The 10,129-nt window shown below is 34.0% G+C and overlaps 2 protein-coding genes across 3 annotated transcripts in view; one reads left to right on the top strand and one right to left on the bottom strand.

Annotated features, from left to right (window-relative positions):
• Positions 1-1,748, top strand: part of LOC107701063 (vesicle transport protein GOT1B-like) — a 6,017-nt gene extending 4,269 nt beyond the window's left edge. Inside the window, exons 4-6 of one of the 2 annotated variants that reach the window (XM_016502985.1) lie at positions 723-804; positions 924-956; positions 1,030-1,748. In XM_016502985.1, the coding sequence (XP_016358471.1) occupies positions 723-804; positions 924-956; positions 1,030-1,101 (187 nt within the window). In that variant the 3' untranslated portion in view covers positions 1,102-1,748. Of the gene's footprint in view, positions 1-722; positions 805-923 lie in introns of both variants that reach the window. The other variant, XM_016502987.1, reaches the window with a different exon arrangement.
• A 2,292-nt stretch (positions 1,749-4,040) lies between these two features.
• ldhbb (lactate dehydrogenase Bb) overlaps positions 4,041-10,129 on the bottom strand; it is a 7,978-nt gene continuing 1,889 nt past the window's right edge. Inside the window, exons 3-8 of the mRNA XM_016502983.1 lie at positions 8,471-8,588; positions 8,226-8,399; positions 7,980-8,153; positions 6,255-6,372; positions 5,409-5,532; positions 4,041-4,428 (exon numbers count right to left, since the gene is read on the bottom strand). Of these exons, the coding sequence (XP_016358469.1) occupies positions 4,255-4,428; positions 5,409-5,532; positions 6,255-6,372; positions 7,980-8,153; positions 8,226-8,399; positions 8,471-8,588 (882 nt within the window). The 3' untranslated portion in view covers positions 4,041-4,254. The remainder of the gene's footprint in view (positions 4,429-5,408; positions 5,533-6,254; positions 6,373-7,979; positions 8,154-8,225; positions 8,400-8,470; positions 8,589-10,129) is intronic.

Genomic DNA, 10,129 nt, shown 5'->3' with positions numbered 1-10,129 from the left:
CAGGTTTGCGTCATATTCTGAGTTTGCATTTCACTGTTTTAATTCATTTTGATTAATACTAAATCTGTTTTTTGTGTTCATTCACATTTAGTCTAGAACTACAGTAACGTCATGTTCACACAGCGCACATAACTCTGCACTTCCGATTTCTCCCAATATGGGGACAGGAGAGCTGTCAGTCAATAAATGGGAAAACAATGCAAGCCTGAGAATGCACGTCTGAGAGTGCAAGCGCCAGCTGCAGCCAGACCCTTCTCATTAGGTTTGTTTCTGAAGGGAATGTGCCCCCGATCTACATAAATGCGTCTATCTTAGCGCAAATCATTCGTGATCCAGCTTCACGTCCAGAAGAAGCGAGTGTAAGGTTTTTTTAATGAATCTTTGCAAATCGCCTTTCCTAATAATGTGCTAATTAGCAAGTTTCACCATGAATGCGGCTAAAGTGAACAGTCTCTCTGAGAGCAGCTCGGAAGAGAGGGGCGGGGCCAGCAGAGCTCATTAACATTTAAAGGAAAATGCTACAAAAATGGCTTGATCTGAAAAGAGCTGTTTTTGACCGGGTAAAAAAGGTGTTTTTTACACTACCATTGAGAAATTTTAACCAAACTATGTTACAGACTTTTCATTAAGACCCTAAAGAATCATATCAACTTGTGGAAAATGGGCATCCGATGACTCCTTTAATATTACTTGATTTTAATTTGGTATCCATCTGTTTTCAGGGGCTTTTTCCCAGTAGCGGTTGGCTTCATTAGGCGGGTGCCTATTCTTGGATCTTTACTGAATCTTCCTGGTATCAGTGGGGTAAGTTAACCACAGTTTGCTGACTATTTTGTCAATAGCTTGGTATTTTTTGCTTGCGTAAGTGACACTTAAGAGTGCTGTCACATGACTACAATAATGTTGTTCTGTTCCTCTTTTAGTTAGTGGATAAAGTCGGCGAGAGCAACACTATGGTATAACGGTCAACAGTTTAGTACTTTCTTTTAGTTTTCTATGAGTGGCTCATATTTATATTTGTCATAATAGTGCTTCTGGTTCGGCGTCTTGCTGGACAACATTTCTGAACGACAGATGAGATTTTTGATACTTTACCTGTGAAGAAGTTCAGGTGTTTTTTTCTGGGACTGATTACCAAACCAAGTCAGGCGCTGTTTTTGTTACTGCATCACACGTCTCCCTCCGGGGGGCGACAGGGACCACTGAACCCTAAATGACCACAAGATGGGCGGACGATGACGTTACATTGAATGAACCACAACTGAAAGGAACCACTGGGCTCTGAACAAAGTCGTTACTGTTTTTTTATTGCGCTTTTATGTGCCAACCGTTGTGTTTTGCTCTCTTTTTATTCGTCAAAATCTAATTAGGACTTTTTCCACATGAGCTCCACCTAGAGGAGCGGAGACTTTCATCTCTTCGTGCTCGCGAGGAAAATTCAGCAACCTGTGAGCCATGCTGTTATAATACATGACTGACTTGTTTAAGTATTTGTAAATACTTCAAATGTGAGACTAATGTAAATTTTTACAGACAAAGATCCTGTTTAATAAATGGATTATATCCTTTACGGTCATTTAAAGTCTTATATAAGCGCTCAGTGCAAATATTACACAACAATTTTATATATTGCTAGCATGTGGTTTATACTTTGCACTTTCATTCAACATTTAGTGAGTACATTGACTAGTTCCTGTAACCAACAGTCAGTTGGAAGTGTAACAGTGTCAATCAAACGTTTGGACGCAGCTTCTTTATAAAGTTCTTGTTTATTTATCATAAACACAAATTATACATTTCTTTGTCTAGATTCCAACTATGACCATTCTGGACTTTCATGAGGTGCACCATGGGATTCCTAATAATGTGCTAATTAGCAAGTTTCACGATGAATGCGGCTAAAGTAAACAGTCTCTCTGAGAGCAGCTCAGAGTCAGCAGAGCTCATTAACATTTAAAGGGATATGCACCAAAAACGTCTTGATCTGAAAAGAGCTGTTTTTGACCGGGTAAAAAAGGGGTTTTTTACACTACCATTGAGAAATTTTAACCAAACTATGTTACAGACTTTTCATTAAGACCCTAAAGAATCATATCAACTTGTGGAAAATGGGCATCCGATGACTCCTTTAATATTACTTGATTTTAATTTGGTATCCATCTGTTTTCAGGGGCTTTTTCCCAGTAGCGGTTGGCTTCATTAGGCGGGTGCCTATTCTTGGATCTTTACTGAATCTTCCTGGTATCAGTGGGGTAAGTTAACCACAGTTTGCTGACTATTTTGTCAATAGCTTGGTATTTTTTGCTTGCGTAAGTGACACTTAAGAGTGCTGTCACATGACTACAATAATGTTGTTCTGTTCCTCTTTTAGTTAGTGGATAAAGTCGGCGAGAGCAACACTATGGTATAACGGTCAACAGTTTAGTACTTTCTTTTAGTTTTCTATGAGTGGCTCATATTTATATTTGTCATAATAGTGCTTCTGGTTCGGCGTCTTGCTGGACAACATTTCTGAACGACAGATGAGATTTTTGATACTTTACCTGTGAAGAAGTTCAGGTGTTTTTTTCTGGGACTGATTACCAAACCAAGTCAGGCGCTGTTTTTGTTACTGCATCACACGTCTCCCTCCGGGGGGCGACAGGGACCACTGAACCCTAAATGACCACAAGATGGGCGGACGATGACGTTACATTGAATGAACCACAACTGAAAGGAACCACTGGGCTCTGAACAAAGTCGTTACTGTTTTTTTATTGCGCTTTTATGTGCCAACCGTTGTGTTTTGCTCTCTTTTTATTCGTCAAAATCTAATTAGGACTTTTTCCACATGAGCTCCACCTAGAGGAGCGGAGACTTTCATCTCTTCGTGCTCGCGAGGAAAATTCAGCAACCTGTGAGCCATGCTGTTATAATACATGACTGACTTGTTTAAGTATTTGTAAATACTTCAAATGTGAGACTAATGTAAATTTTTACAGACAAAGATCCTGTTTAATAAATGGATTATATCCTTTACGGTCATTTAAAGTCTTATATAAGCGCTCAGTGCAAATATTACACAACAATTTTATATATTGCTAGCATGTGGTTTATACTTTGCACTTTCATTCAACATTTAGTGAGTACATTGACTAGTTCCTGTAACCAACAGTCAGTTGGAAGTGTAACAGTGTCAATCAAACGTTTGGACGCAGCTTCTTTATAAAGTTCTTGTTTATTTATCATAAACACAAATTATACATTTCTTTGTCTAGATTCCAACTATGACCATTCTGGACTTTCATGAGGTGCACCATGGGATGCTTTAAAACACTTGAACATGTAATATATATATATAAGTGCAATACTTGATGATGCTTTTCCTTACCAATCTGCTCCAATGCTTTTATTTTTTTAATAAAAAAATGTTCGTTTTGCAAGATAATTTATATGTTGGCACAATTTCTATTTTTTGATCGAAAGGTCAAATCACACATCATTTCGTTCAAGTGTGTCCAAATCTTTGATTTTCTATTGTATAATATTTGCTATATTTCACCATCAGACACCAAGATCTGTTTTCACACAAAGTGCTAATTTGACAATCATGGGTCTCTATAATTATTTTAAAGAAACCGTTCAGCCAAAAGTGAAAATTTTCTGAACATGTGCTCACTCTCAGGACATCTAAGATGAGTTTGTTTCTTCATCAGATTTGGAGAAATGCAGCATTGCATCACTTGCTCACCAGTGGATCCTCTGCAGTGAATGGGTGCCGTCAGAATGAGAGTCCAAACAGCTGATAAAAACATCACAATAATCAACACCACTCCAGTCAATCAGTTAATGTCTTATAAAGCCAAAAGCTGCATGTTTGTAAGAAACAAATCCATCATTAAGACTTATAATCGCCGGATTACTTGTGGATTATTGTGATGTTTTTATCAGCTGTTTAGACTCTCATTCTGACGGCACCCATTCACTGCAAAGGATCCATTGCTGAGCAAGTGATGCAATGCTACATTTCTCCAAATCTGATGAAGAAACAAACTCATCTACATCTTGGATGGCCTGAGGGTGAGAACATTCTCAGCAAATTTCATTTTTGAGTGAACTATTCCTGTACGTACATAAATTTAGACCCATAAATCATTTGAAAGATGATTTCAAGAACATAACACTACTAGGATATAAAAAAAAAAAAATAAGTGAACCGTTCATGGATGTCTTGCCGAAGCAGCAATCACACATTCGAAGCGGTGACATTCGAAGTTAGCGGTACAGGTCTTTCAGGTCTTTCTGGATGTGCCACAGCATGTCTGCGCTCTTCTTCAGCTGCGAAATCTCGTTGCTGGTCAGGCTCATGTTGACCACGCTGCCCACTCCAGCGCTGTTCAACACGCACGGCAGGCTCAGGTACACCTCGTCACCGATGCCATACATACCCTGAAACACATGCAGTGCATTCGCATTCTCACCTTCATGCAGGGTTGTAAATGTGAAGTATGAATTGTGTTGCGTTTCAAGATTGTGTCACTCTTTAAGTATTACTGAAAAACCTATTACTGCTATTTAAAGGGATAGTTCACCCAAAAAACAACTTGAGCAAATGATGACAGAAGTTTAAGTTTGGGTGAACTATCCCTTTAATGGCAGTCTGAGAACTTGCTTTGCTATAGGGATAATGTGTTTAATTAACCGTATCTTTATCTGACCAAAAAGGGTGGAAATTATCAAGATCTTTAAGACTTTAAGGTTTGTTTATACATAAATTAGCGTTAAAAAATGAACCCACCATGAGAAATATTCACTACAGTAAAGCATGTGACAGCTAGTCTCAGTCTCTGCTATTAATTCATCACAAACGTAACATATTTACCAAATTTTCTATAATGGTCCAAGTCTATTCTTGATTTTAACATGATATATACATTTTTTAAATGTACATATATTTTTTTTTATGTTTTTGAAAAAGTATCCTGTGCTCACCAAGGATGCATTTATCTGATCAGAAAATAAGGTTAAAACAGTAAAAATAAAATAAAATAAGTGTTTTCTATTTGAATATATTTTAAAATGTAATTTATTTCTGTGATCAAAGCTGAATGTTCAGCATCATTACTCCAGTCTTCAGTGTTACATGATCTTCAGAAATCATTCTAATATGCTGCTGCTCAAGAAACATTTCTGATTATTATCAATGCTGAAAACAGTCGTGCTGCTTCATGTTTTTTTTTCAGGATTCTTTGATGAATAGAATGTTGAAAAGAACAGCATTTATTTGAAATAGAAATCTTTTATAACATTATAAATGTCTTTACTGTCACTTTTGAGCAACTTAATGCAACAAAAGTATTAATTAGCTAAAGAAAAAAAAGTAACTGACCCCAAACTTTTGAACAGTAGTGCAGAATTATCCTACTGACCTTCACCATGGTGGAAACGGGATGGACTCGGTTGAGGTTCTTCATGAGACTCTCTGTCAGGTCGGCCACACTCAGCCCGATGGCCCAGTTCGTGTAGCCTTTCAGTCGGATCACCTCATAGGCGCTGCAGTGAACACAGTCATGCTAGTATTTCTGGCAGAATAGCTCAAAATTGAATAGACGAAACAGAATTCTAAACTGTTTATTTGTGAGATTATAACTAGACACCACACTGAATTAATCAAGCAATATGTGACCCTGGAGCACAAAACCAGTCTTAAGTGTCAATTTTTGGAAATTGAGATTTATACATAATCTGAAACTGAATAAATAAGCTTTCCATTGATGTATGGTTTGTTAGGATAGGGCAATATTTGGTTGAGATACAACTATTTGAAAATCTGGAATCTGAGCGTGCAAAAATATAAAAATATTGAGAAAATCATCTTTAAAGTTGTCCAAATGAAGTTCTTAGCAATGCATATTACTAATCAAAAATTAAGTTTTGATATATTTACAGTAGGAAATTTACAAAATATCTTCATGGAACATGATCTTTACTTAATATCCTAATGATTTTTGGCATAAAAGAAAAATCTATAATTTTGACTCATACAATGTATTGTTGGCTATTGCTACAAATATACCCCAGCGACTTAAGACTGCTTTTGTGCTCCTATAGTAAAGTAATGTGTCAATGTAGCATATTGTTTCAAATGTTTATTTGTTCCATACTCATTCACAAACTATTTAATAAATTGCAGGTGGTAAACTGCATAATTTTCATTTTGGGTTAACTGTCCTTTAATGAGGAATAGGAGCTAAAAGAGTAACCTGTTGACGTACCTGTCCACGACCTTTTTGTGTGTTTCTGTCCAGTTCTCTTTGTCCGTGTCTTTGCCGATATCTGGATTGAGTTTCTGCAGACTGACTCCTGCCACATTTGCACCACTCCAAATGGGAACTACAATACACACACACACACACACACACACACACACACACACAGAGACCATGAGTGGTTGAATGATAAAACAAATTCAAAATTTGATGCCAACATTTGTTTTTCTGTATATTTTGTAGTGCTGTCAAACGATTAATTGCGATTAAGCGCATCCGAAATAAAAGTTTTAGTTTACATAATATATGAGTGTGTACTGTGTTTGTTTATTATGTATATGTAAATACAAACACATGCATGTATATATTTAAGAAAAATGTTGTTTATATATTAAATATATTTATATATAATATAATAATATAAATGTGTATACATGTAAATATTTCCAAAATATATACTGTATGTGTGTGTATTTATATATACATAATATATTTATGTTTACTGTGTTTATTTATTATGTAAACAAACACTTTTATTTTGGATGCGATTAATCATGATTGATAGTTTGACAGCACTAATATTTTTATATTATGTTTATATTTAATAAATGCAATTTAATTTATATTTATAGAAATCTAAAATAAAAATAACATTCTCTAGTATTAATAAATTAATGATTCATTATTTACAATTATTATTTTAATAACATGTATTTATTTGAATAAATACGAGTTATGAAGAAATATGTAATTATTTTAATATGATGAATAATTTAATGTTTTATTAATTATTATTTACGTATAATTTATATTGTTATATTTACATAATTTAATGCTTAATTTTAATTCAATATTTAATATTAAGTTATTTTACACTATATAATTTATACAATTATTGTTTTTTTAATCATTTTTATTTATTTTAATAATATATTAATAATGATAACAATTATATGCATTTAATTATGTATTATATTAATATTTAAATACATGTTTATTGTATATTTATATGTATTTTAATAATACAATTATTTTAGTAATATTTGTAATTTATTTAATATATTTTATTACTTATTTATAATTTATATTTATATAATTCAATTATGCTTAAATGTAAAAATTGCTATATTAATTTGAATACAATATTTATTTTTCATACTGTATGTAGTGACCAAAGTGTGATTTCCATGTCGCTTCATCTAGACGCCGTTACAGTGAATTTAATAGTGCTCCAATAATGAGATGATATGATACAATGGTTTAGTTTACTCACATAAAAAAAGGTAATAAACAATTAGTACAGTGGCGTTATCCAAAACAAACTTATTCTAAACAGCATTTGAAACCTTACTTCTGCTGGCCTTTTCCACAGTTCCACGAGGGACACATTTAAACAATCTTTCATTTAAACTAACATTCTTTATCCAGCAGGTGTCACTATATTGACATTAAAAAACAAATTAAAAGGTACATACACTATACAATTTATATAATTATATTTACATTATTAATTATTTAAATAATGTATTAATTTTAATAATAAATATGAACAATGATTATTTTTTATAAAATATCAATTTTATTATGTCATATTAATTTAAATTATTTATATTTTAATTAAAAAAAATTAAAAAATATTTTTAATTTATTGTTTTTAATACATTTTATTATTAATGATTTATTCTGTAACGAGTTATATTACATGATATATTTTTGTCTGGCTCGTCTCACCGCTGGAGTCGCCATGTTCTCCCAGAATCCATCCGTTGAAGCTGCTGGGATGGATGCCCACCCTCTCAGCCATCAAGTACCGAAAGCGAGCCGAGTCCAGGTTGGTCCCGCTGCCGATGACGCGGTGTTTGGGCAGACCGCTCAGCTTCCAGGTCACGTAGGTCAAAACGTCCACTATGCAGGCAGAAAAACTGTGTTATAAGCAAATAAAGTGTGAAATGTATGCTGATGTGTGCTCATGGGTACCTGGGTTGGACACTACGATGAGGATGCAGCTGGGACTGTATCTGACGATCTGCGGGATGATGTGTTTGAAGATGCTGACGTTTCTCTGCACCAGATTCAGTCTGCTCTCGCCCTCCTGCTGACGCACGCCTGCCGTCACCACCACCACGCGAGAGTTAGCCGTCACAGAGTAATCTACAGGATAAAACCAGACGTTCAGAGGGCTTAAACCACTGAGAAAGAGCCTCTGAGGAGGAGAGTGCTACCTTTGCCTGAGACGATCTTGGGCGTCTTTAGGAAGAGGCTTCCGTGCTGTAAGTCCATCATCTCGCCCTTGAGTTTGTCCTCGACGACGTCCACCAGCGCCAGCTCATCCGCCAGCTCCTGCAGCACCAGAGACAGCAGCAAAGAAAAACATTCATCAGGCCTGCATCCCAAAGTACATACTCACACTACACACAAGTATGTACTTAGTTTTAAGATTGAGCCTGTTCCATTCGGAAGGGCTCATCCCTATGCCCTAATCCCTTCAAAGGGTTTCCCCTCCGGAGTGAGAGCTTCAAAGGGTTGAAGGGTGTAGGGGACCAAACAACTGTTTCTTGAAGTGCCCTTCATCACGTGCCCACACGGAGGTGCCGTCATCATGCAAAGAATCTGCGCAAAGGATCATGGGAGCCCGAAGTGTCCATCAGTTGTACCCTTCCTGTGAAATCCTTCATTCTGAAGTGGCCAGTTTTGAGCACTTCGGTTTGGAACGACCCTTCAATATGGCGGCTATGATTGTTTTCACTCCGAAGTGCCCTTCGGAGGGCGATATATTCCGTTTGGAACGCACCGAATATTTCAAAACAAAACTGCTTCACTTACTTTTTTTAGACAAATAATAATAAATATATATTTTTTAATTATATGACTAATACTAATAATACTAATAATAATGATGATAACACTAATGTGAATCATAATAATAATATCAAAAATAGAAATACTACTACTAATAAAACTATGAAAAACATAAATAATATTACTAATAAATAATAATATAATATAATACCACTAATACTAATAAAAAGTATGAAATAATAAATAAAAAGTATGAAAACATAAGTAATAATAAATTAAACACAAAAAAATAGAAAAACTACTACTACTAAAACAATACGAACAATATAAATAATAATATGAAAAATATAAATACAAGATGTAATAATAATAATAATAACAATATGAAACAGAAATTATCATAATACTAATGCCTCTAATAGTAATAATATCAATAACAACAGTATGAAAACGTTAATAATAATATTAAAACAAACAATATTATTAATAATAAATAACACTACTAGTAAAAACAACATGAATGATAATAATTAAAATATGAAAGTAATAATAATAAATGAGAAAATATGTAATACTAATACTTCAAATAATAATTAAAATATTAAAAAATCAATAGAAATAATACTAATACTTTTAATAATAACAGTATGAAATAACAGCAACAACAAATGGAAAAAATCTAAATAATAGAAATACTACTGCTACTAATACCAATAATGAAAATATAAATAATAATAATAAAAAATTAAAATACGAACAAAATATATAATTAATAGAAATACCACTACTATTACTACTACTAATAAAATCAAATCAAATGATTACAACTGAAAACATGTTTTTCATAGAAGAGATGTATCAAACTAAATCTGTGTGATCTTTATTTACATTTTTGCTTTAATTTTGGGAAAACAAGTAATTGTCACATCAGTGGCCAATGCAGCTTTTCTTCAGACTCATGTGAAGACTTCAGACTTTTGTGACCCTGGAGCACAAAAGCAGTCTTAAGTCTCTGGGGTATATTTGTAGCAATAGCCAACAATACATTGTATGGGTCAAAATGATAGATTTTTCTTTTATGC

This window comes from Sinocyclocheilus anshuiensis, unplaced genomic scaffold, assembly GCF_001515605.1.
Source record: "Sinocyclocheilus anshuiensis isolate Anshui unplaced genomic scaffold, SAMN03320099.WGS_v1.1 scaffold1468, whole genome shotgun sequence".
Taxonomy (NCBI): Eukaryota; Metazoa; Chordata; class Actinopteri; order Cypriniformes; family Cyprinidae; genus Sinocyclocheilus; species Sinocyclocheilus anshuiensis.
This window is presented reverse-complemented; position numbering and strand designations above follow the sequence as displayed.